The sequence below is a fragment of the Acanthochromis polyacanthus genome, chromosome 7 (genome assembly GCF_021347895.1).
Source record: "Acanthochromis polyacanthus isolate Apoly-LR-REF ecotype Palm Island chromosome 7, KAUST_Apoly_ChrSc, whole genome shotgun sequence".
Classification (NCBI taxonomy): Eukaryota; Metazoa; Chordata; class Actinopteri; family Pomacentridae; genus Acanthochromis; species Acanthochromis polyacanthus.
The window spans coordinates 5541883-5569745 of record NC_067119.1 but is presented as its reverse complement, the minus strand read 5'-3'; the positions used below and the strand labels follow the sequence as shown (position 1 = coordinate 5569745).

General features: G+C 40.8%; 1 protein-coding gene across 5 annotated transcripts in view; it reads left to right on the top strand.

Moving 5' to 3' along the window:
• The window catches only part of wdfy3 (WD repeat and FYVE domain containing 3), a 145360-nt gene that overhangs the window by 30904 nt on the left and 86593 nt on the right, over nt 1-27863 (top strand). For all 5 annotated transcript variants that reach the window (XM_051950393.1, XM_051950391.1, XM_051950394.1 and 2 more), the window contains exons 3-11: nt 762-885; nt 4572-4681; nt 11356-11577; nt 12751-12943; nt 13826-14012; nt 14100-14266; nt 19979-20458; nt 21990-22100; nt 27602-27795. In XM_051950393.1, coding sequence (XP_051806353.1) covers nt 762-885; nt 4572-4681; nt 11356-11577; nt 12751-12943; nt 13826-14012; nt 14100-14266; nt 19979-20458; nt 21990-22100; nt 27602-27795 — 1788 coding nt within the window. The remainder of the gene's footprint in view (nt 1-761; nt 886-4571; nt 4682-11355; nt 11578-12750; nt 12944-13825; nt 14013-14099; nt 14267-19978; nt 20459-21989; nt 22101-27601; nt 27796-27863) is intronic.

Sequence of the window (27863 nt, the reverse complement as noted above, 5' to 3'; positions counted from 1 at the left end):
TGGCTGATCTGACGGTTATTGGGCAGGTACAAATACAATAAACAAGATCAGGGAAGTCTTGCAATGAACCAGACAACTATCGGAAAATAAACCAAGACGCTCTGTTGATTAATGGTTTAATTGTTTGCACATACAGGTAAACATTTGTGTGCTTGGAATGGAAATGACTCGGGCCCGTCCATCTGCTTTCCCCGTCTTTCTTTACGTTGCAGGTATAGAATAATGAGCCCGTTTTGTTTAGCAGCTTCAGACAGCCCAGCTGAGCGTTTCTCCTCAGACTGGAGAGCCTTACCGAGGGTCTCTTGACTTGTCAGCTAATTACCCGGCGCTGGCTCCGATTCACTCACTGGTGGCGTAATTCACGTCAGAACTGAAAAGCAAAGTAGTCCCGGCGCAGCAGGACGCCCGTCTCCAGGCCGCCTTTAATGTCAGATTTGCAGGGTAAATAAATACACCACGAGCCTCCGTTGAATGAAGTGGAGCTCATGTTTGACCTGCTCTTCCAAAGACTTCGTCTGCTTTGTTCTCTGTGGCGGTAAAAGTGGGACATGTTGGGAAAAACCCAAACAGATATGAGCAAGTTTACCTCCACCTTGACGATTCCTGTTTGTTCCTGTTTGACGTGAGCATCTGTGGGCTGCATATATTTAGATTTTTAGTCTGTTCTGCTTCCTTCTGTGGCCTTGTCGCATTTGTTTTTGCACTTTTTACTGTTTTATTTGACTCTTTTCACGGAGTTGAATCTGATTTCTCTGCCGCAGGTGTTCGGGAATGCTCCACCCAGCACCATGACGGAGAAGTTCTCCGACCTGCTGCAGTTCACCACCCAGGTGTCCCGACTCATGGTGACGGAGATCAGACGAAGAGCTTCAAATAAATCCACAGGTGAGCTGTCTGACACACAAACACGCAGCAGTAAGGATGCAATAAGGAACACTTCTAACATCAGTTTATCAGTTCTGCGGCGTCAGTGGTTTCTCATAAACGGTTTGCTCCTAATCTGTTCTTCTCAGCTTTGTGTCGGTTTGTTTTTCCTTTGGCTTTACTGATGAAGACGCTCACTCGATATTTTTGAAATAAGCTTCTTCTTCGCTGTTTTTTTCTTCCTGTTGAGTGATTTTTATCATTATAATCATGATGCTAAGCATGGATCAACTGATATGTGGGTTTTTTTTGGTGAGCAACAAAGGTTGATAACCGATATTTGACACCAAAATTGCGTGTACAGCTTTAACAGCATGTGATAGTAGAGAACCTGTCATTCATAACAAAGCTTTGATTTTAAAAAGAGTGACTGTAAAATAGAAATAGGAGTGATTAAATTGTGACACTCCTGCAGTTACGTTTGCTATTCTTCTGTATTTTCTTAATCTTTTACTGTTATCACTTTTATTGTCCACTAAGGTCCACATCTTAAAGCTTTTGTAATTGTTTTCCAGATTCTGTTTCAGGTTATTATATGGCTGCCTTGTAACTCAGCCGCTAGCCGTTAGCATAGCATTAGCCACAGTGGGCAAAGCTGAAGAAGCACATTTAATTTATCCATAATTGGCCAATCAACATACAGATAGTCGGACACTGCAAACGTTCTGCCACTTTTATTGTCCACCAAGGTCCATGTTTGAAGCATTAATTATTGCTTTCCAGACTCTGTTTCATTCTAATCTTTGGCTGTCTTCTAACTTAGCCATTAGCCATTAGCGTAGCCATTAGCCGCTGCGAGAGAAGCCTGTTTTCTAGTTTTCTTGTTCAGTTTCTGTTTGAAAGACATTTCTGAGACCACAGAGTGACTCCAGACAGCGAGAGGAGGCTGCATCAGACCTGAAGTAGTGCCTTTAATTTATCAATAATCGTCCAATGAGATTACACATAATCTGAAAAATGCAAAGTTTCGACCACGATAATCAGCCATGGACCTTGGTGGACAATAAAAGTGGCAGAACATTTGCAGTGTCTGACTATCTGTATGTTTATTGACCAATTGTGGATAAATCAAATGTGCTTCTTCAGCTTTGCTCACTGTGGCTAATGCTATGCTAACGGCTAGCGGCTGAGTTATAAGGCAGCCGTAGAATAACCTGAAACAGAATCTGGAAAACAATTCTAAAAGCTTTAAGATGTGGACCTTAGTGGACAATAAAAGTGATAGAACAGTAAAAGATTAAGAAAATATAGAAGAATAGCAAACGTAACTGCAGGAGTGTCACAATTTAATCACTCCTATTTCTATTGCTAACCGATCTATCTGTAATGCTAGGATTATTAGAAAATTGCAAGAAAAATAATTCTCTAAATGTTTGCTGCTGTGACAGATCATTTGTAGCACATTCAATAAGAAACTGCATGAAATTATTTACAATTCTTTAAACTATTTGCCTCTCAGTTGGTGTTTTTGCTCAAAGTAGCGATGCAGCGTTTCTTTAATGTGACATAAAAGGTTCGGCATCACCACAGATGCACCGCCAGCGTCTCTTCAAAGCTTCGACAGTAGTGGCAGCTTTGACTGTGGTTTCCTCACAGGAAAGACGTTTAACCGACTGACAAACACTTTCCTGCGCGCAAACACACACTCAATTGTGAGTCTCCAGCTTCCCCATCTCGGATTTCTCTTCCTTTATCTCGTCTCTCCATCACTCCGTCGCCTGTGATGTGTTGTTTTCAAGCAGAGAGCGTCTCTGATTTTGCAGCTCCACAGTCTAAACGCATCCTCCAGCTGGTCGCCCAGCCTCTGTGGACTGAGTCAGGAGTTGACTCACGCTCTCCACCGGCTTCGCAACGCTCGATCGTCATCAGAACAACTGATTTTAATTTCCTCTAAACAGCCAGCAGCTAGACTTTGGCAGCATTTTGAGCAAACATTTTCAGGAGTGTGCTCACTTCCTGTTCTAAAGCTGAACATGGGTGATGCAGTTCATCATCAGGCAGCTTCTCTGAGAGTAGCTTATTCTAAGCGAGGTTTTTCTGTTAATTTTGAAGGAGGAGAAAGAGTTTCACATGAACCATCTGCACACCAAAGCTTGTAATTGTTAAAAGAAATCACAGAAATTGCACCATTTATCATTCAGAAACTCTAAAAAACAGAAAGAATTGTCAAATTATCAGCGTTCTCCTGGCGTTTGAATGAGTCGTCTTTCATGAGGGTCAGAAAAATGAAGCAAATATAAGCTTAAAACAAAAGATATTTCATCAAAATCACTTTATTCTACATGTCTAATCAATAAATTTGCCAAAAAATACACAATTTGCACCAATTTCTGTAGAAAAAAATAAAAAAATGCTGCTCCTTCACACAGTTGACAAGCCATGAGTGGCTCGGCTGTGATCTACAGTCGCATAACAAAAGTTCAGTAACTTTTCAGCTTAATTGCAGGCTGTGGGACTCCATTTTGGCTGGCGTCATTTGTGCTTTCCCTTAACAAAACCATACAAAAATAGAGCTTTTTGTCGACTTTATCGGTGGTGTTCAAGTAAAGAAGTTTTTCGGAATCTAGACTAGTTGAGTGAAAAGACAAATTTGATGAAGCCACTGAGCAGACATTACATAAATATGGAAACAAATGAAAGAGACTGAGAGGGAGAACGTGGAGAGTACCGTTGAAACTCAAGAAACTAAACTTATACCAACACAAAGAAAGTCAAAGATTGCTGAGCCTGCCGTGTCCCAGCTGCTTGTTACCCAAAGTAAACCTACTGATGTCAAACCTGAAGGTAATAAGAAACATCCTGACACCCTCAAGTCTTATTCAACCCCAGAAATGGAAAGAAAACCAAAAGAAACTGAATCTAAAATTCTTGTACAAGAATCTAAAGTTATGCCAAACCACAACTGGTGAATAAATAAAGTCAGCATGGCTCAGAAACAGTGAACAGAGGAGCACGTTGTTGAAGATACATTCAGCATGGAGAAACATCTTTCTACTGATGATGTGCAGAGTTAGTCGGGGTTATAAAAGTGTAAATAGTGAAATATCCGTAGGATGTGGAGCCATTATTTCCAGTATTGGCAGCACCTGTGGGAATATATTGATTCTATTTTTCATTCTGCAGAAAATGCATTTCTGAGTTCTCTCACTTTCTTGCCAGTGTTGTTGTGTTTCCATCGAGGTGCAGGACTTTATATTACATTGAAAAATGAGCTCAGAATGTGACAGGAGCAAAACAAAAAACACCTCAGGCTAAAGACAAATGTAAGGAGAAGTGCATTTGTTCCAGTGTGAATGCATGGGAACAATGCACAATGGATGGAATTCATTCTCTTCTGCTGTGTCCTTACCCATGCTGTCCAGTTTTAAGTTTCTAATTTATTCATTAAAATAATCTTTAACAAAATGTAAAACAGGAGAAACAGATTCTAATTGGACAAATCCGTTTTACAGGATGACATTTTAATTTGTACAAATGTTTTAATTCAGGCTACAGACCAGACAGAGACTTTACCACACGTCACATCCACCGCCGTGATTTATCTGTTGCACGTCTGGTCGTTGTCCCAGCAGCCCATCTGCCCGCCACAGCGACCTGTCACTTTCCATCCAGTTAACCGGTGTGTTTCCGTCTGTCTGCTCCTCCAGAGGCGGCCAGTCGAGCCATAGTCCAGTTCCTGGAGGTGAACCAGAGTGAGGAGGCGAGTCGCGGCTGGATGCTTCTGACCACCATCAACCTGCTGGCCTCCTCCGGACAGGTCGGCACAAAAACACACTTTTTTTTTTTTGATTTTAGAGTTACTGTTATATTCAGATCTCCTGCTACTTGTCAAATCCATGATTTTTCACAAAACTGCAGACTAGAACTATAAGTCTTTAAAAAAAGCCCAGATAAGTGTCATGTTTTTTCTATATTGTTTCAGTTCTGGAAATGGCTGCAGCTGAAATGTTTAGCGTGCGTCATTTAATCCTCTAATTTAGCCCTACTGACATTTTTAGCATGGATTAAATGAAAGCACAGACTAAACCGTACAGCCCCACGTTGAGGCTGTAACATTACTCTTTGGCCATCAGGATGCTAATAGAAATTATGGAGATAATTCTGGTTATGCAAGACTATATGCTAGCAAAATGACATTCATATATCCATTATTTGTCAGGGTATATATCCTTTTTTTAAACTTTGGGGTTAAGGAGTTACAGTTTTGGAGGCATTCTGAAATTCTATCCCATTGCCCTCGCTAATTTCCCACCCTGATCCTTTCTTTTTTAAGGATTTCCCTCTTCCGGTATAGATGTAAGATAAAATTGTAGGACTTGCATGAGGATTTTCGGCGTTCTGTATCTCTTTGACCCATTTACATCTCCCCTCTTTGATCTTCCAGCAAAAAATAGCATCATCCACTGTAAAAAAAAAAAAAAAATCGGAGAAACTCGAGTAAAAATTCCCACCTGACCCATCCCAGCTCATCCTCTCATAACGCTGTGATTTGTCGAGCTCGTTCCTGCTCCTTTGCTCTGCTCGTAATCGAACTGATGCTTCTGTATGTCACATGCATTACATTATTGTCATATTTCTAATAGTCGGTGCAATGAAATCAAGTCAGGAATTAGATTTTGGAGTCCGGCGTCTGCACCGAGCTCCCAGGGTTGTACATTAAGCTCTTGTTTTCGTCTGTTTGCGCCCTCATACTGTTGGCCTGCAGATGCCTTTTGAAGTTTGGGGCCTGCATTCCTCTGGAGGTCTTGTGGGGAGCGCTGCTGTCAGCTGGCCGGCCGGCCGGCTGCTTTTCCTGCTCGGCTGCACACCAGAAATGCTGTAGCTGCTGCTGTTGTTGTTTAGTCGAACACTTCCTCTCCCCGTCTGCAGACATGTGATGAACCTCCTCTTCTTCTCTCTGCCTCTCCTTTGAGCTGCTCATTGTCAAAACACCCCACTGTACGTGCAATTAAGAGTTGGAGGTTTTAGAGAAAAGTTTGGATGTAGTCATCTTTTTATGCCGGTTAAAAATTGGAGGAGAAATGCCTCAAGTGCCTGCACACAAATGTCACACCGTCAGGATATAAAACTTATTCATGCACTTCTCTTTTCCACTTTTCTGCAGCAGCTTCCCCGACGCCCACAGCGAACACCTTAGGATTAAAACCACTCATACGTCACAGACATTAACTTTCTGTTCTTCTCGGGGCCACTTCTGCTTTACAGTCACGTCAGCCCTTTACAAAATGCAATTCCTGTGAATTTCACTCGGTTCTAGCGGTTTTAAGTGAAGCCAGACTGACTGACTGACACCAGATTTTTATGTTTTTAATTCTCGTTGAAGCTAAAAACCTCCAGCTCCAGTTTATATCTTATTTTTTTGTTGTTTTTTTTTTTCCGTTGAAAGGCTTCAGCAGCTTGAGTTTTAATTGCTTTTCCGTTGAATGTAGTTGTAAAAACAAGGCACACTCGACATGTTGCGAACACAGTGATTTAACAGCTTTTCCAGCTTTTATTCAGCTCATTACAAACTTCCAGAGCGAACAACTCGAGGGTTTGAAGTGGCGACGCTTGGATGTTAACCTCTGCCTTCTAGGCTTTTTCACGCAATTAATAAGAGACGGAAGATACGAAACCTTCCTTTGTTCCGTTCTCTTTACTAAACTTTTGAAGCACAGATCAGACCTTTACTCTCATAGTTTACCGCTTTTCCTATTGTAGTGCAGATCTGGGTCGGATTGTTTTTAAACTGAGAGGGCATTGGCCTTGGCAGAGGACTTTTAGTTACTCTACAAAGCAACAGCAGCAGTAAAACCGTATTTCACACTCTGATGGTTCAACGTCCAGTAATCCACAGGTCACATGAGGCTGACCTGTTCTCATCTGTGTCCACTGTTTTTGATCTCCTTTATTAAAGCAAGCACCTGGTGTTGTTGTTGTTGTTGTTGTTGTGTTTCTGCTCGGTGTTACTCAGAGATCACTCGCCAGGTGATAAATGTCTAAATTAGTCTTTTCCTGTAGCTGTACTGTTCCATCCCTAGCAGCTGTTGTCGTATTTACCTCCACTCAGTGTGCTTTTTAATCTAAACACGGTTCAGCAATGGACAGATGTTTACGTGTTCTTTTTTTTTTTTTTTTAGAAAGCCGTGCCGCTGTCTGGCAATGATACAGAAATCTTTAACAAACCTGTGACTAATCCTTCTTTATCTGTTAGAGATGCTTCACAGGGAGAATTATAGTTGTGGAGAAATGTAACAACACTTAAATAGGCCTTTATATCTGCTTATAGCCTCATTGTACTACACTGTAAACCTTTACACTCTCACATTATCTGTAAGGAAATGCTGAGCACTTCAAGCTTTGCACATCTTTTACATGCGACATTTTGCTTTTTGCATTACTCTTTTTATTTATCTGTATTTACGCTGGTAATTCTGCTGTAGCATAAACATTTCCCCCCGAGGATTATTAAAATATTTCTATTCCATGAGTGGTTTTGTTATCCAGACAAAAGCCGATGTGTTTATAAAAAACCACCGTGTCATTTAAAGGTGATTTGTCTCATCTCGTCTGTGTTTGCATAATATAAAGTCAGAATGAATGAACAGATTGTCTCCACATGATTCAGCAAAATAGCCCTCAAAGGTTTAAACTCTGCTTACACTCACATTTATTGTATCGGTGGCACAGTTCAGGGCAACTCGACTGAAACAAACTAGTGGTCTGTAATGTCTTTTTGCCATACTGCTGGCTTCACTATGCCGCCTGGGTGCATTTTGCTGTCATGTTCTCCTCCGCTCGTCCCCTTAGAGTAAAGGATCACCTCAAATCAATACTAACTTGTTCTTAATGATTACCTTTATCCTGTGGTGCAACATTTCTCTCCTGATCTTCCAGGATCATAATAGCTCCATCAATAGAGCCTGAGGGGTCACAGAGTGGTGGCATGAATCTGAAATGATGTGAATCATCGTCTTGTCTTGTGGCCTTCATGGTCACCTGATCTCAACCCAACTGACGCGCTCCACTACCGCCATCAGAACACCAAATGAAGAGCGTTCGTCCCTCTAGTAGAGTTTCAGACAAATAATTTAAAATCATTTCTACACCTTGACAAGTTGTTTCGATCATAAAGTAAAACACCGGATTGTTCTGTGTTCTTTTGTCATTTTGTGTCTAATTTTTGTAATATTTTACCACGTTTTTGTTGTTTTTGTCTTTTTTTTGCCGTTCGTCTCATGTTTTTGTCATTTTCCGTTTCCTTTTTATCTCGCTTGTTTTATTTGGCCTATTTTTTGTCATTTTGTGTTTTGCTTTATTCATTTTGTGCGTCGTTTTTGTCATTTTGTGTTGTTCGTCTATTTTTTGTCGTTTGGTTTCTTTTTGTCATTTTTTTGTTCCATTTGTGTAATTTTTCGTCTTGTTTTTGTCCATTTTTTGTCAGTTTGTAACTTTTTTCGTCAAATTTCTGTCTCTTTTTTTTGTTTCATGTTGTTTGTTTTTTGTCATTTTGTTTCTTGATTTTGTTGTTTTGTGTTTCGTTTTTGTCATTTTGCGTCTCATTTTTGTAATATTTTGTCTTGTTTTTGGGGTTTTTTTGGTCTGATTTTTGTCATTTGTCTCATGTTTTTGTCTTTTTGTGTCTTGTTTTTGTTTTGTTTCCTTTTTCTCTCGCTTGTTTTTTTTGTCATTTTGCGTTTTGCTTTATTCATTTTGTGTATCGCTTTTGTCGTTTTGTTTCTTTTGTCATTTTTTTGTCTCGTTTGTGTCATTTGTGTAATTTTTTGTCTTGTTTTTGTCCATTTTTTTGTCATTTTGCAACTTTTTGTCTTATTTTATGTCTCTTTATTTTGTTTTGTCGTTTGTTTTTGTCATTTTGTTTCTCACTTTTGTCATTTTGTGTCTCATTTTTGGAATAATGTGTGCTTCTGTTTGTTTTTTTTTTGTCTGGCTTTTGTTGTTTTGATCATAAAGTAAAATACGACATAATTCAGTTTCAGCTTTTGTGCCCTTTTATAGATAAACTGTAATGTGTGAATGATAAACTGAAACATAATCTTGTTGAAATGTAATATATTTTCCTTAAGAAATTTAAAATAGTTTCTAATGTTTTGTGAAAAAATAATTCCTTAAATGTGAACATTTTCAAAACATACTTTTTGGCACGAAAACAAAGGAAAGATTTGGAGTTATCATTACTTATGGGTTGGTTCTGATTCTGTTTTTACGCTTTCTGGCTCTGGTAAATGAGGTCATTTTGGCTTTTTTTCTTTTCGTAAAACCTTAATTTGTTTAGTTTTATTGTCTGCTGGAGATAGTCACCTTTACCAAAGCATTGGTGTGATTTAAATGAATAAATTCTGCCGTTTTGTGACTGTTTAACGATAACCCACCTGTGAGGGCTGGAGGCTCATGCCCTGTTAGTGTCCGAATGTGAGCAGCTTTAATGGGTTTTTGTCCTTTTCCTCTGGTGTCTCAGACGGTAAAACGAAGGACTCTCCAGGCAGCTGGCCTCCCATAAACCTGACGTCACCTCCCTCCTGTCGACCCTCTCCTCCTCCCTTACCTCCTGCTCTTCCTTCCTCCGAGGAGAAAGCAGCATTATTTTTGTTTGCCGCTCTGTCTTTTTCTTTTCTACCTCTGCGCTGCCCTTTTATTTTTCTATACGATGCCCTTCACGCTCTGAATTCCCAGTCCGCCTGTCTCCGTCTCTTTGACGCACACAGACACATTTCTTCTCTCCTTGTGTCCGTCTTCCTCGCCTTTATTTCCCTCCATCCTTCTCTTACACCTACACACTGCTCAGTAAATGTCTTTGTCTCTGGTTTTTCTCTGTGATTGACTGTTGGCAGTAACCTTGACCTTAAGGCTGCAGCGGGGCCAATACGTCTATAACAGCCTGTAAAAACACGCCCTCCCAGTTGGGTTTTCCATTATCGTGACTCACTATTAACTGCTGTCGGGGTCTTTATCATTCTCCCCTCCATCTCCCACTCCGTCTCTCCATTGATCAGCTGGAATTGAAGGTGTGTGCGCTTCTGTTCTTTGTTATTCGGTCTGTCGAGACGGTGCTGGAGTGAAATGGGAGGGTCATCCGGTCCAGAGCGAGGTAATTTGTCGGCTTCTTTTCGGCGTGTGTGCGTGTAGGAGGCAGCGTTTGATTATCTGAATCATTCGCCTCACTGAACACAAACCCCATCTCTTTCTGAAGCACGCACACACAATGCAGTACAACGCTCAGCGAACACACACCTCAGGCCTTTTTATCTTCACACAAAGTCCACCGTTAATCACAACACGACAAAACAGCCATTTACCAAAAGTCACGCTGAAAACGAGAACATTTTTCGTCTTTATTTTGTCCTGAAGGAAGGGGGTTGGACCTGTTTGAATCATTTCAGAGTGTTTTGGAATTATTATGGACAAGTTTGAGTCATTTTAGTCAGTTTATGAATCATTTTGGACAAATTTGGTGTCAGAGAGAGAAAATTTTGAGTCATTTTGGTGAAGTTTTTAGTAATTTTGGCCACATTTGAAGTCATTTTTGGCAAATTAGGAGTCGTTTTGGGCGTGCTTTGAGTCGTTTTTGATGTATTTGAATTATTTTAAACATATAATTCATTTTAGGCACATTTGAAGTAATTTTGGTCAAGTTTTTAGTAATTTTGTCCACATTTGAAGTCATTTTTGGCAAATTAGGAGTCGTTTTGAGTCATTTTTGATGTATTTGAATTATTTTGGGCAAGTCTGAGTCATTTTAGTCAGTTTTTGTATCATTTTGGACAAATTTAGTGTCATATTGAACAAATTTTGAGTCATTTCATACAAGGTTTAAGTAATTTTGGGCATATTCAAAATCATTTTGGTCAAATTTGTTGTCACTTTGGGCACATTTGAAGTCATTTTTGGAAAATTAGCAGTCGTTTAGGCCATGTTTTGAGTCATTTTTGATGTATTTGAATTATTTTGGGCAAGCTTGAGTCATTTTAGTTGGTTTTCAAATCATTTTGGACAAATTTGGTGTCATATTGAATAAATTTTGAGTCATTTTCTAAATGATTTAAGTCATATTGGACAGGTTTTGAGTAATTTTTGATGCGCTTGAATTATTTTGGATAGTTTGCGAAGCATTTTTAATGAATTTTGTGTCCTATTTAATAAATATTAAGTAAGCTTTGAGTCATGTTGCCAGAGTTGAAACATGTTAGACATTTTTGATTCATACGGAACAAATTTTGCATCAATTGGAAACGTTTTAAGTGATTGTGGACATGCTTTGAGTCATTTCAGGCAAATTTCGAGTCATTTTGGTCGCATTTGAAGTCATTTTTGGCAAAGTAGGAGACGTCACCGATCACCAACTCAAAGTTTTTTTTGTTTTTTTTTAGTCCTCTTGTTCTTAAATGATTTTCCGGTTATTATTCTGTTTTCTTTACCTCCATCTCCCCACAGAAAACGGTGGACTGCATGACGACCATGTCTGTTCCCTCCACGCTGGTCAAATGCCTCTACTTGTTCTTTGACCTGCCCCACATGGCCGAGGCCCCCGTCGCCCCCCCACCACAGCCGCCACAGCCACCGCCCAACCAGGAGAAGACCCCCGGACAGGGACACCCCCAGCCAGAGCTGCCCCTCGCTGACCGCCGGGCGCTGCTCCAGAAAGTCTTTGTTCAGGTCAGAAAACTATGGAAATTCTAGATCAGTTTGCGGTCAGTTAAGTTGAATTTAAAGCAGTCAGACCTGTAGTTTTGCTGTGAAATGGTTTAATAAACACACTGGGAACCGTACGGAGACTGAAGGCTCAACCCTGCCTGTCTTTGACCACCAATGTCATATATACTAAGCTAAAATATACATTTCTCTATCTCAATATGTGTGTCTATTTCATGCTGTTACCAGGCCTAGTTAGAATTATTGACTGAATTTTGAGTCAATTCCAGTTTGTGAAATAGACACAAGTCAATTCTAAGTGGGCCGTTAATCTTAATAAGCTAGTAAGTTCCAATAAAGCTAATTATACGTTGTTAAAATGCGTACAGATGTTGCATTTTAATTGTCTTGTGTAAATTAACGTGAGACATTTGCATTTTATATTTTTCTCATTTCTTTTTTTAAATTTACTGCACATTTTTGCTTATATATCTGTATTTATGGCGGTGGGACCTATATTTTTTCTTTCTCCTTCCTCTGGGATTAAGGCAAGGCCAGGCCCTTAATCCTTATTTGTATAGCATAATTCATACACAAGGCAATTCAAGGTGCTTTACAATGGCAAAGAAATGCATTCAGGAAAAATGATTTAGAGGTAAAATACATTCAAATCAGAGAAATAAAACATAGAGTAAACACACAGTAAGCCTGTCCCTGATGACCTGAGGGCTCTGGCTGCTTCACATTAATAACATATATAAAAACATGGAAATTACTTAATTTTTGTGGCTCTTTGCTTGCGTAGAATCTCAATCATTTATTATAGATTCAGCATCAACTTCAATCACTGCTCTGCCTCAGTGTATTATAAGTTAATGCCTCAGTCTGATAGCTTAAATTCCTATTTTCACTGACAGGAATGAGCCCTTATTGTGATCATGATTAGAAATTAAATGTTGCTTCATTTACTTAACCTGCCACGATTATTAACAACTTGCATTTTTACATGTCAATGACGGCAGTTCACAGAAGACACACGTAACAGAAACACTCCTCTGTCTGTGTGGTGAAACACTCGGGCTCCACTTTGCAAGCGACGTTTCTCTTTTCTCCGGCGGCAGTTTTATCAGCTTACTTCCAGACCGACGCCTTCAGCCGCAGTAAAAACTCTTCCTCTCCTCTCCGCCTCTCCTGCAGATCCTGGTGAAGCTCTGCACCTTCGTGTCTCCGGCGGAGGAGCTGGCCCAGAAGGACGACCTCCAGCTGCTGTTCAGCGCCATCACCTCCTGGTGCCCCCCCCACAACCTGCCCTGGAGGAGGAGCGCCGGCGAGGTGCTGACCACCATCTCCAGACACGGCCTCAGCGTCAACGTGGTCAAATACATACACGGTAAACGCACACGTGTGGGACGTCTGTGAACCTTACTGGGTTTGCTGGTTTTTCTGTAGTCTACTGCCTGCCGAAGACGCATTCAAAATACAGTCATCAAAAGCACATCTGGACTTTATTCGACATCCCTTTTGCCACTTTTACAAAATTAGAAATATAAAGGAAGTCAATGTACAGATGTTTCAAGCAACATGTACAAAATAAACTTCTGTCATGCAGCCTAGTAACAAGAAAACACATTATGTGCACTCAAACAAAGCTGCTTTCAAGAACGCAGAAAATGCATTCTGTGTTGACAAATTAAACATTGAAACCTCCCAAGAGTTCCACAATTTGGTGTGACATTTGTGCAACGAAGAAACAAGATGCATTTTCTTAAAAATCTATTAATTTAAAATGAAAAATGGGTTGTCACGCCTCCATTATCACTGTATGTGAATATTGTGAATAGAAGTTCTCCTTTCATGTTTCTCAGAGGTTGTTCAATAAATAAATTGTCAAAATGATGAGGGTATGTAACAGTATGCAGATGGATTGGAGAAAACAAACCTCAAAGCCATCTGTAACTCGTGAGTTTGTAGCTGAACAATCATATTAAAACACAAATGGAAAACGAGGCAAACAAACAAACTAACAAGCGAGTTGGGTAATATTCTGTTTTATATTTAGAGGAAATACAGCTGCTGACATGTGAAAGAAGTTTACATTTCAACTGCTCTCAAGTGTGTTTTCCACTTGATTCCATAAATCTAGGATGAAAGCAAACCTGGAGCAGATATCTTTAATCATTTCCAGGCCTTACTTTATACATCACGGCAGCATATTCCTCACCAGTTCCCCCTTCTCTTTCTTTACGTCTATTCCCCGTCCGTCCACCTACAGAGAAGGAATGCCTGGCCACATGTGTTCAGAACATGCAGCAGTCGGACGATCTCTCCCCGCTGGAGATCGTCGAGATGTTCGCTGGTCTCTCCTGCTTCCTCAAAGACTCCAGCGACGTTTCCCAGACGCTGCTGGATGATTTCCGAATGTGCCAGGGTTACGCTTTCCTCTGCGACCTCATGCTCAGGTACCACTAATGAACTGCTCTCCCTACATCTTTTATGCTTGTTTTTTGCTGTGTAAACAATCATACAAGCTCTTCTTCTGCATCCAGACTGGAACAGGCGAAGGAGGACGAGTCAAAAGATGCTCTGAAGGACCTGGTCAACCTGGTCACCTGTCTGTCCACGTACGGGGTGACGGAGCTGAAACCAGCCGGCCTCACCACCGGAGCTCCCTTCCTTCTGCCTGGATTTGTTCTCCCACAGCCCTCTGGGAAAGGTAGGTCAATGCTTCATCATTACCTCCATGTGGCTCCGGTGGTAGAGGAGGTTGTCCATTGATTGAAGGTTGGTGGTGTGGACTCCAGCCCTCCCAGTTTAGGGTTTAGTACACTAAACCCAAAGTTGCTCCCAGTGATATTGAGCATGCATCTTGCAGCTCTGCCACCATTTGCTTGTGAGCGTGTGTGAATGAGGAGCATTTTAAAGCACTTTGAGTACCGTTAAGGTAGAAAATGTTCTATAAATGCAGCCACTTTACTATAACTAATACAGTACATTAAATATTGGCATTTGGTTTATAGTTTTCTGCCTACTTTTACACCATCTACACAGTTTCTAATCTTTATCTATACTTTCTGTACATATTTATACTTTTATGTTGTATATATCTCTGTCTCCTGTGTGCTCTGCTTTTATCTCTTATTTATGTAAATTTGGTATGTTGAATATACTGGTGGTTACTTCAATTTCCCTCTGGATCGAGAAAGTACCCACCTACCTACCTAACTACCAACCAACCAACCAACCACCCAACTAACCAACCACCCAACAAGTGAACCAACTACCCAATCAACCAACTAACCAACCAACAACCCAACCAACCACTCAACCAACCACCCACCCACTCAACCAACCACCCAACAATTCAACCAACCACCCAACCAACCACCCAACAACTCAACCAACCACCCAACAACTCAACCAACTACCCAACAACTCAACCAACCACTCAACCACTCAACCAACCACTCAACAATTCAACCAACCACCCAACCACCCACCCACTCAGCCAACCAACCACCCAACAACTCAACCAACCACTCAACCACTCAACCAACCACCCAACCACCCACCCACTCAGCCAACCACCCAACAACTCAACCAACCACCCAACCAACCACCCAACAACTCAACCAACCACCCAACAACTCAACCAACCACCCAACCAACCACTCAACCAACCACCCACCCACCCACCCAACCAACCACTCAACAACTCAACCAACCACTACATACCTACCTTCCTACTTTCCTACCTTCCTTCCTTCCTTCCTTCTAGTTAATACTCGATAAGACTGACTTGGCATCTACATAATGCTTGATAATATTTAAAAAAGTCGCTGGTAATGCAGAGAAGCATTCAATAACATGACAAATTAAAGTTGTCATCCATTAATCTGCATCCTTTACTTGGCCAAAAACATTTTGTCCCTTCAAATACCAATTAAACAATCATCCATTAGCATATTCCAAAGCAGGAATCCACGATTTAGTTGCTGTGATTTCTGAATTGTCAAGCAAACATTGGGAAAAGCAAATTTCAATTAGCTGCTTTGGGGTAAATACATAGACTACATAGCATCATCAGTTAGAAATAGCTGTAAAAAATGGTGTAAATGAAGCTGGAAACAAAATTGGATCTCCATAAACCTAAAAGAAGAAGAGGAAAAACAAAACTGTTACCATTTATGAGAGAAAGTTTGAGAAAAGTTGTTAATATTCTGCCATTCCAGCTGCTGTCGGCCATGTTTTATACGCTCTGGGGACAAAGAAAACGAAAGAAACAGCTGATTTAAAATGAACATATTAAAAAAAATGTTTTTCACTCCCATTCTGCGCAATAATTATTATTTTTTTGAAAGTCATAAGCCACTTCTTTGCAAAATTGGAAGCGCTTTCCTCAATTTCTGCTGTTTCCATTAACTTTTTCAACTACAATACGTGAAAATGCACATAAAAACCCGTAATGGAAATGCAGCTGTTAGGACTAAATCCTGCGGAAGTAAAGACATTTCCTCCCTCCCCCGTCCACGACACAACCCAGTGATTTTCCGGTCGCGGATCCGCCTCTTAAATCTGCAGAGCACCGCCGACCCGATTTGCCTAGAGCCCTGAAACAAGAGAGGAATTACTGGTGGAGAAGTCTTCATGTATACCCCAGCCGCCGTATCTGCCTGTCAGATCTTAATCCCTGAAATGACTTTGATGCTTGGCTGATCCCAGTCAGCTTAACCTGTTGACAGACACCATGGCAACTCCGCCGCCCGTCACTCGGCTGGAGACGAACGCCTCCAGCCTCTTGCATACAAATTGGCTCTTCGGGGAGCCAGAGACGCTTCAGCGGTTCAGAGAATTGTCTTTGACTGAACGTTTACCTCTGAACCCGTTCAACATGACCTTCCGTCTTCTATCCCCTCTTTCGTTTTATAGTTAATCAATGAAGAAACATCCAGCACACACGTCTCGATTAGATTTAAAATAATGCTGCTGCACTCATGCCTCTTTAGAAGATTATATCAGTATTTTAACCCTCTGAACCCAAAGCAGATGCTCCTCCAACAGTTTTACTCACTGTGGGCTCATTTTTGTGAGAATATAACGTCCTGCATCGTTATGGAAGCATCACAACCATGTTTATATGGAGAGAGAACTCAGAAAAGTATTTTATGCAGTATAATAAGGTTGGAAAGACGAAAATCATGAACAAAAAGATAAAGAAAAGTTGAATTTGTGTGGTTATTTTACATGAATTGGAATCAACAAGTACAACATTTTTCCTTCCATTTCTGGAAAAAGCAACTACATACTATAGATTATTTATTACTTTGATTTTTTTCAACCCCTGCAAATGTTTTTCTCACTTATTTGCCCCCCAATTTAATTCAGAAACCTTTATTTGTCCCCTGAGGGCATTTTAATGTCTAAAAAGATGTTTCACCGTGCTGAATGTATCCTCCAACAACCTCTGTTTACTGTTTTTTTTTTGTTTTTTTTAAGCCATGCTGCATTTATATCTGTGTCTTTGATTTGTTTCAGTACATTTCTCCTTTCTGTTTGGTAGACACTGCCTGCCGTTCAGGCGAATGGTTCCTGAATTTTTGTCACGTTACCGTAGTTCACATCTGAATCAAACAGGGCTTTTCTGTTGCCCAAAAAAGGCACAGAATTTTTAGTTTTTCACAGAATCTGGTGCTTTTGTACCGTTTTGAGCCATGCTGCATTTATTTTATTGATTAGATATGTTTCTTTTTTATTTTTTCGTCCTTCTAATCTAACCTATCCTGTTTGAATGCATCAGTTTTCAACTAAAAAGTTGCACAATTTTTGTCACGTGACTGTTGGTTGTAACAGAGCAGATCATGTTTTTTTTTTACGCAAAGAAATGCAGAACTATTTGTTGTTTCGCAGGGAATGGTTTAATTTTGCAGATTTTTTTAAACGAGACGTGTAGATTAAATAGATTTTTATGAAATGCCACAATTTTTAGAGTTAAGATTCAAGAGCTTTATTGTCATTCGTACAAAAAAACCAACAAAGTTCATAATTTTTCTGCTTCTCATTAAAGCTAAATTGGTGATACTAAATTGTCCGTAGGTGTGAATGTGAGTGTTTATCTCTAAATGTAGCCCTGTGATGGACTGGTGACACCCTAAATCAGCTGGGACAGACTCCAGCCCCCTAATGAGGATTAAGTGGCGTATAGATAATAGATGGATGGATATTTTTACTGTTTTTTGTTCTGGTAAATGGTGTCATATAAGCATTTTTTTTAAAGATGACATGCCTTTCCAGTCCACATTATTGAGCCGCACTTTTGCAGTAGCTTCGATGTTCTTCTTCCCTCAGATGTTTAATGAACTCTGTAGTGCCGTTGCCTCCTTGCTGCTGAAATCCCACGACACTCGCATCCAAACACGGAAACCGTCATCCTCCTAACCTCACGCCGTCGAGCTCGGCTGCCTTCTTCCACCGCGCTCACGTAAAAGCACACAGCCACACACTCGTGTTTACCCGCTTAATGACAGTTCCAGCTGTGTGCAGAGTCATTACCAGGAGCCATCGTGGTGCGAGGGGCCGCTTACTCGCCTAATTAAGCCGCCACATTCACTTAACCGCCGTGTGTGTGATGACACGTTGGTGTGCCGCTTTTTCGTGTGTGTGAGTCATAGTTTATGGCTTTATGTTCACCGCTCAACCCCAGAATGGAGGTCAGATAATGTGTGTAATGTAGGTTATGGATGAAATCTATCTTTAATGCTTTTGCACTTTAGTCTCTTCATCTAAGTTAAAGACGAACTGCCTCCTAAGATACTTTTATTGACTCACTGGATGAAGATTATTTTCCCCTTTGATGCTTTATTACTCAGACTTGACAAAGCAATCCAACCCAAACAAGAAATAATGACAAAAACAAGGGAATATGTTACAGGAGCAGGTTATTACTGCAGATTAAACTGCTCTAGTTGACTGTAGAGTCTCATATTTCACTGGAAAATTCAATTAGAAAGTCAGATTTTATCTTTTCAGTAATTTAGAATAACCTGAAAGAGCGAGCTCGTATTGAATTTGTTGCAAAATACATAAATCAGATCAATGTTTTTTTATTTTGGTTATGATAAACAAACCGTTTCTTACAAACAAGGCCATGCATAATGTTTATTGGCTACAAACTAAAACACTTTAACAACCAGTTTGTCCAATAGAAGTGTTATTTAAGTGTTCAGAATAATCTGAAGGAGCAGTCTTGTCCAGAATCTGTTGCAAAGGAACAAATAAAATCTGAAAAATATCATTTTTTTAGTCATAATAATGAACCGCATCTCATGAAAATGGCCGTACATAATGATTTATCTGCTAAAAACAACCACTTTGGCCTCTAAAAGTTCATTTTAACCCAGCTTGGTCATCTGATTGTATCCCAGAAAGGAGCGTAACGAAATTAAATAGAATTCTAAGGAATATTTATCTCACATTTGATCTCTCTCTAATGGTGAATGACGGTGCTGTACTGAAACTGCCCCCTAAAGCTAATTGGAGCAACTTTGTATTATTTTTTTCAGGTTTAAATGACGTAGCTGGGTTTTTAAGTTTCCTTTCAGCAAATATTGTTCTGAAGATTGTATAAGAACATGTGAAAAAATGTACATGTTGTTTTTGTGACGGTGGTGTTTTTGCACGAGGTCGGTTTTCTTCAGTCGTTTCTTTTTTCTCAGGGTCAGTGCTGCTGCTCTTTGGGTTTTGTGTAGCTTCAGGACAGTTTATGTAACATCAGGAAGGGTCTCAGGTTTCCGCTAAAGCAGGTCTGTAAATGCAAATGTGGAGTCAGCGTCCACTTGTGCTCTTTTTTTGAATGTTTATTTTCTGTCTGGGTGCATAAGAATTTGCATATTTTCCCGAAATGCATCCAGGATGATGCAAAGCAGAGCAGCGTTTCCACCACTGGGCTCTGTTGTGTCCGAGTTTCGGTTTATTTATCAATTTATTTGTGCTTTTGTTCAATTTAAGTATGTTTTTGTATCATTGTTTTTAATATTTTTATCTGCTGTTGCACTAGTTTACAATTTTGAAAGTGATCTGCTTCAGAGATTTAAAAAAAAAAGGCAAAATCTGACAGACTTTGATAAGATGTGTTGAAAATGAATGGCAAAAATGCTGTTTAGTGATAGTTTTATTACAGATAAACATAGCTTTATGAATATTTATGTGCATGCTTTAGAGAGAATGCTTGAAAAAAATGTTACATTTGTAGCTCCTATCCTGTCAGTGATTAAACAACAAATGTCTTATGACTCATGGTGATTTAATGTTTGACAGAATACAAGCTAAAACAACAAAGTTCTGTCTTTAATCAGCCTCTACATGTCATTTTTTGGCTCCTCTCTTTTAATCAGTCGTTCATCCTTTCCTCTTTCGTGTGTTTTTTTTCCAGGCCACACAGTCCGTAACATCCAGGCCTTCGCCGTCCTCCAGAACGCCTTCCTGCGGGCCAAAACCAGCCGCCTGGCCTGCATGCTGCTGGACGCCATCGGGAACATCTACGCCGCCGAGCCGGCCAACTACTTCATCCTGGAGTCGCAGCACACCCTGTCGCAGTTCGCCGAGCGGGTGGCCAAGCTCCCCGAGGCCCAGGCCAAGTACTTCGAGCTGCTGGAGTTCGTGGTTTTCAGCCTCAACTACGTGCCGTGCAAGGAGTTGTTCAGCGTCAGCGTGCTGCTCAAGTCCAGCACGTCGCACGCCTGCAGCATCACGTCCGTCCGCACGCTGCTGAAGCTCGCCAGGCACGACCCGGTGTTCAGCGACGTGCTGCGGGAGGTGGGCCTGCTGGAGGTGCTGGTCAACCTGCTGCACAAGTACGCCGCGCTGCTCAAAGACCCGGCGTCACAGCAGCAGCCGCACAATAACGACCAAGGTGAGGAGCTGCTTTAGTGCTGTTTCTTTACCTGTTTGTAATTATTGAAATATGTAGAGTGAGCTTCTGAATGTAGTATGTGTTGTGGAAATTTTACAACTAAATGCTGCACTACGAAGCGAGATTAGTGGTTAGCAGCTACACTAATGTCCAAGAGTTTGGGGTCACTTAGAAATGTCCTTATTTTTGAAAGAAAAGCTTTTTTTTTTCATTGAAGATAACATTAAATGAATGACAGGGTTCTCACCAGGATTTTTTTTACAGCGTAACAGCCCGACACTGCGCACGCGCAATAGCCTTCATTAAATCTCGTGAGCGGCCGGCCCAGATGTCAGCCAATGAGCGTCATGCAGATGCTCCAAATGCTTGTGATTTAGGTCACTATTCACCATACATGGCATCATGGAAACAACCGAGACATGCTAATTGTAAGCGACTCTTAATTTTAGACAGGAACGGGTCAATCGACAGGAAAGTACGGCTGAGGTGGGGAGACATAAATTAACCTAGATAAGCACCCAGTTGATTAAAAACAAACGCACATGGCGTTATCTGTCAAAATAACAGCACAATCTTTTAAACTGACAGCGTAACGGCTCGTTACGCTGAAATGAGCTGGCGAGAAGCCTGCATGATAAATCCAGTCTACACATTGTTAATGTGGTAAATGGCTATTCTAGCTTGTGTTGTACGTCGCTTTGGACAAAAGCGTCTGCTAAATAAAATTGTAGAATTGTAGCTGAAAATGGCTGATTTTTAATGGAATATCTCCATAGGGGTACAGAGGAACATTTCCAGCAACCATCACTCCTGTGTTCTAATGCTACATTGTGTTAGCTAATGGTGTTGAAAGGCTCATTGATGATTAGAAAACCCTTGTGCAGTTATGTTAGCACATGAATAAAACTTTGAGTTTTCATGGAAAACATGGAATTGTCTGGATGACCCCAAACTTTTGAACGAAAGTGTAGGTCGAGCTGTACGTCAGAGGTTTCAGTTTCTAAAAGGTGGCTCTCTTTCTACACTGTTAGGTCTCCGTTTAGTCACAGGGATCTGGAACTGAACAATCTCATTTTTACTTCATCATCAAAACAACTTGGCAAGTTGTAGAAATAATTTTATATTTTCATTCGTTTCCACATCGGTGTAGTAATCCTGACAACTGATAATCTACACAGAGATAATGCTGACGTCTTGCTAAATGCAGAAATTAACCTGATTTCCTGCATATTTAAAACAGTAACTTCACACTAGGCTCAGTTTGCAGATGAAACTCTCGGTGATGCACCTCGACGCACAACTCATCACTGCTAGAAAGTGAGAAGTGTAGGTGTTAAAAAAATCAGTAAAAAGTAATTCAAGTCGGAAATATTAATGTTTTTTTTCATTGCTGGGTGTATATGCAGCAGTATGGTACTCTTATAGGTCTTTTAAAACATGCTAAAAAGTCAAATAAATCAAAAACATTACAAAAAAATCTAATGCTCACAGTCTTACGCTAACGCTATCCTCTCTCCTCTCTCTCTGTTAGCCGACTGCAAGAACAACACGGTAGCCGAGGAGCAGAAGCAGCTGGCCTGGCTGGTGATGGAGACTCTGACGGTGCTGCTGCAGGGCTCCAACACCACCAACACCAACGCAGGTAAACACACCAGTCCACTACGGGGATGTTTCTTTCACTAGCGACACTCGTCTTGGTTTAATTCAAGACTTCATATTCCATTCTGATTAGCTTCCAGGTACTCGTTCAGTCATTTCATATCAGAACTTTTAATCACTAGGACTATAAAAAACAGACTTAAAGGAAAATAACCCGATTTGAAATCGTGTTCCTTCAACTTTTTGTCTCTGCTAGGCTCCATTGGGTGAAATATTTCACAGCAGCTGGGGCTCACTGAGCTCCAAAGCTGCAGTACACTGGATTATAAAGTATTTAAAGTAAAAACATACTCTGATGATGTCTCTCTTGATCAGGATCAGTGAAGGCTGCGTGTTATGACACACAAACTGTATTTTACAGTTCAATTAACTGCATCAGGTTTGACCTTGAACACTCGTGAATAAAAGTGTCCAATCAGCAGTTACATGTGATGATTTAATTCAGTGTAAAAGTCCACTTTTCAGCTTCGTTTTGCACATATTCATCTTACTGCCAAGTCCTTGAGAAAGACACCGATTGTCCACCGTTATGGCTGTGCTGAGGCTTCAGATCTGACCTTCTTGTCTCTATTTCACTTCTTTAAACCGGTTCCAAGGCCTGTACTACAAAGAAAGTTCAACAAACCCAGAATCTGTTTTCATTTTAAGGCTTTTAACTTCAGAGTTTGTGAATTTAGCTATAAGAGAGGCGACGTTGACACCAGATGACCATTTACAAACATTGAGGTATTTCTCACAAGTAAAGCAAACTGTAAACCTACTCGCTAAAAGCAGTCATTGCATATAAAATCTAACAAATCTGAAAAGAGAATCAGCTGATTTTTTTTTATGTGCAGTAACTTAAGTATGTTTAATGAATAGACCCTCCAGAAAAACACGGACAAAAATCCTTGATTATGCGAATAAAAATGCGGGGTTTTTATGCCATTTTATGCGGGAAAATTGTGGAAAGTTGCAAAGTATGCGAATAGTTGTGAAATATGCAAAAATATGCGCGATTCACCTGCCGTCTGGCTGCGGAGGGATGTGTCCTCTAATCAGACACAGACTGCTGCGGGGTTACTGGACTGACAGCCTGTGCTTTGGGAGGGGGAGAAGCTCACAGCAGCACCTGCTGCTTGTTGAGGACAGTAACTGCAGAATGATCCCAGTTTTCCTGTCAGTCTCCAAAACGGCAGAAAAAGTCGCTAGATTTGTGGCTAGTCGCTTTTGACAAAAAAAGTCGCTAGGACGCTTTGGAAAGTCGCTAGAATTAGCGAGAAAGTCGTTAAGTTGGCAACACTGGCGCCGTGCTCCGCATCAGCTCGTGCTTCTAGTGTGTGTGTGAATGAACTGATGGCGTCAGGCCGGGCGTCACATAAAAACTCACAACTCCATTTATATTGGTTATAGTTTTCTCATTTTATGCGGAAATTGTGAAATCAAGCGGGACCCGCATATTTCTCTTTTTTTTCGTGGAAATGTGAGATATGCGCTGTTTTGCGGGCATTATGCGGCCTTTTGGGAAATAATTGACCCCCGCATAATCAGCGGCATTTTGGTGATTAATGCGGGAATTCATGCGATCGCATAATCACGTTTTTCTGGAGGGTCTAAATGAAGCTGTGCAAAGTTTTACCCTTACAGTGTGGATATTTTCAGAGCTACAGGTCCTTTAAAGTACATGGAGGTAGCTTTGGGATTCTTTTTCCGCCGCCTCCGAGCCTCATGCCCTCACCAATCCAGCAGATAGACACATTAAGTTTTCAGGGCTGAAAAATGCGTCTGAGTTCTGTTAAAAACTACAACCAGATCGGTTTTACAACCACGCCAGTGGCCACAGTCTACAAAATCTTGTTTTTGTTTGGCACATTTGAGCATCAGTATTATGGGATGTGTTGTAGTTTCAGCTGCAGAACTGCACCTTAAACAACAGAAACAAGCATTGGTACCCTAGATGTGTCATCTGTTTTCTGATAATTCACAGGAGAAAACATTACAAAGCCTCATTTTGTGTAAACTTTTAAGAGTCGTATCGGCACATGGGATCAGTGGTTGGTCAAAACAAGTTATTGCAAATGAAAGATCGCATTGTTTTCTTAGTTTTGAGGCTCAGAAATGCTGGAAAAAATGTGTGTGTATGTCTGGGAATGACACAGAAAAAACCATAGAAGGGAGAGATGGCCAAAAAGTGTGAATGTGTGTAGGTCAATAGGTTTATTAATTAGACTTCACCGTCATAAAGACATGAGTAAATCTTTAAGTACAGTTGTGTTTTACATTAATCTGCTACTTACTGAGTGTACGACAGTTTGATTCTTACAACAGTGACCTTGTCAGTGTAAAACGGTCTTGAAATCAAGAAGAAATATAAAAACATAACCAGTAAAGAGGCTTAATGCAGATCTTATAAGGTCAACATGACTTTAGTGCTGTAATCAGTCTCTGGTTTTAGATTATAAACACTTAGAGAGCAGTTGTTTTAAAATTGTTTGCAGCAAACAGGAAAAAAAAAAAAACAGCACAGTCCACTGAGACTTTTCTATATCTCATATATTTGCATGTCAAGGAAAGCAAAAAGTTCAGGTGCTGTTTTAAAACTCTTTCCTTCTCCTCTCAATCTTCAAGTGCAGACCTCTGTGAGATCTTCCAGGTTTGGCGATAGTATTTTCCCAGAGAGTTTTTGTTGTTTTTATACATGTTGATCTGTTTTCTCGCCCCAGAAGGAGGTGAGTTGTGCAGCACAAGTTATAGCATATATAAGAAATGATACTGTAGCCTAGGGCTGCACAATTAATCGAATTTTGATCACGATCACGATTTTGGCTGCCACAATTAAATTAACCTGATCGTTGGCGATATTTACATTTAAAATGCGGGCTCTGGTAGCCTAGCCACGCTAGACAACCCACGGCAACGAATTTAATTCTCTGCCAGGGTGGGTCTAGTTACCCTCCATAAGGCTCGAGGCTGGATGCTCCTAAAACTGTCCGGACGAATCACCATGAAGTGTAGAGTCAGAAGGCGGGCGTAACTAAGTGACGACAGAGGCGTGACGATTCTGACAGAAACAACCAGTGCACAATAAACAGTTATCTTTGGCCACAGCCCTTAAAGATTTGAAGCTAAAATTCAACTTGAAAGATAAACAAAGGACGGCACTGAAGTGTTTCATTGAGAAGAAAGACGTATTTGGACTTATGCCGACGGGATGTGGCAAATCCTTAATATACCAGTTGGCTCCGCTGGTTGGGAAGCTAATGGGACTTAGCCACAATCCGCTGGCGCTCTAGGAACTACGTCAGCCTATTCGTTGCACTGATTGGTTGTATACCTGCCCAATTGCTGCAGAGTGATTTGAAAGACAACCTTTTAGCCCGCCTCCCTCCCTGTCGAGCGGCCCTAGACCCTTGTGCCTTCAAAAACATCGGTCTAGCGCGGCTAGGCTAGGGCTCTGGTGCATATCTTATCAAGCGCCTTGTCAACCAGTAGTCAGCCAACCACCAGGAGGCGAACACATGGTTAAGGCTTCATTAAGCTGCCTAAATAACAAGCGAGCGCACCCTGCAGCAGCAGCCTCAAATCACTCAGTGGACTGGGCTGATGAGAGCGAGTCATGTCGAGAGAAGAAAGTACAGCAGCATTTGGAGATGAGCAGCATCATGGTGAGGAGCTAGTGCCTCCAAATGGATCAGCATCCAACGTCTGGACTTGTTTTGGATTCAGGGCAAGTGACGTTAAACAAGAACAAGTCACATGTAGAGAGTGTAGCAGAGTTGTGTCTGCCCCACACAGTAACACAACTAATCTGTTTAACCATCGGAAAAAACATCACAAACGCAAATACGAGGAATGCATGAAGGCTAAAGCTAACGTTGATTCACAAAATCCCCGTCCGTGTCCAGCGGCAACCCAGACAACATTACAGCGACCCTGCATCGGGCAACACCGTATCCAGTTCCCTCCCAAAGACACACAGAGATAACGGACGCAATATCGTTTATTTGGCCAAAGACATGTCCAATAAATACAGTGAGCAACAAGGGCTTCAGAAAAATAGTCAAAACACAGGACAATAAATATGTGATCCCCTCGCGCAATTATTTCTCCAAAGTGTAATTATTTCCATTGAGTTGCACTTTGTGATTGCACTCTGAATAGCACTTTTTTTTCCAGTTATCTCTTGGTAAATTTTAAATTCTTGGGCAAATTTTATTTTACGATTATTTATCATTTATTCTTATTTAAAGTTTCATTTTGCACTGAAAATGCTTCATATAGTGTTTGCTTAAAAGTATAAAAATACAGATATTTTCTGTAACATGATGAACAACCGTGATTAATAATCATGATTACAATATTGATCAAAATAATCCTGATTATCATTTTGGCCATAATCGTGCGGCCCTACTGTAGCCTTAGAAACCCAGATTTAAACCTGAATTTACCTCAAATCTCTATTAGACACTCTGAATTTGTGTGTTTGTCTGTCGGCTGCAGAAATGCGATGAGTCACAAACGCGACCAACCAGCAGCGCTGAGCTCTTGTCGACTTTGACGATGACTGTTCGCTTTCGTCAGAAAAACACGATGAGTTGTGATATTTGTAGCACTTCACTCCGACATGTTGATTGCATTTACATTTTACACTGGAGGCTCTGAGCTGGCAGTTTTATCTAGAGACACTTGAAGTGAGTGAAGGAGGAAGAAACTCCAAAATCACAACAATGAAATGGATCAAGGTCGACGCCGCAGCAAAGAAAATGAAGTTGAAGTGTCGGCTCCTTCAGATAGGCTTGAACAAATATCTCTAATTTCACAAGTAACCAGTGATATCAGTTTCATTCTTTTAAAATTACATTTTGAACTCATTTCTACATTTACATGTGATGGCACACAAGATAGAAAGCTAAAAAAACCTTTAGCTTGAGTGAACAAAAACTCTTGAAAAGGCACATTCACTTAACAGTTGAGTCCTGTAAGGGTCAGCATTAAACAGTTCATTCAAAAGCTTCTCTGACATTTAAATCAGATTATTTAACAGTATGCCTGTGATTTTTATAATTACAGTTGATTTAAAAAGCTCTACTCAAACTAAAACCTTCACTAAAGATGTCAGCTGTGGTTGAAAAGAGGAATTCACTTTGAAAAGAGAGTTTGCTCCTTTGTGGAGAAAAGTCACAGACATGAGACGTTCTGAAGAAATGATAGAATATTGCATTAATGTAGCTTTAATGTAGCCCAAAACAATCAACCAGCGTTCATAAACTGCTCTATATATGGAGCTAACCAACTTTTAGTCAGTCTGTTAATTGTTGAAATCATCTACCCAGAAAACAAACATGAGTAAGTGACTTTTCATGGAAAAAATGAAACTGTCTGGGTGACATTTGAACCATCGTGTCCTTGCTCACGCATTAATCTTGTTTCATACCTTGTGCCTGCAGTTTCATCGTGTTTATCAGAGACTCACACACTTTCTGCCTCTTTTCTTTCACCCCCCAGCTCTGTTCAGAGAGTTCGGCGGCGCTCGCTGCGTCCACAACATCGTGAAGTACCGTCAGTGTCGGGAACACGCCCTGCTCATCATCCAGCAGCTCGTCCTGTCGCCCAGCGGGGACGACGACATGGGAACCCTGCTGGGCCTCATGCACTCTGCTCCGTCCAGCGAACTGCAGCTGAAGACGGACATCCTGAGGGTAAGAAGCTCTGCAGTATGTTCACTTACTGTTAGCTAGGAGGCAATGCTAAGTACCTTTAATTTATG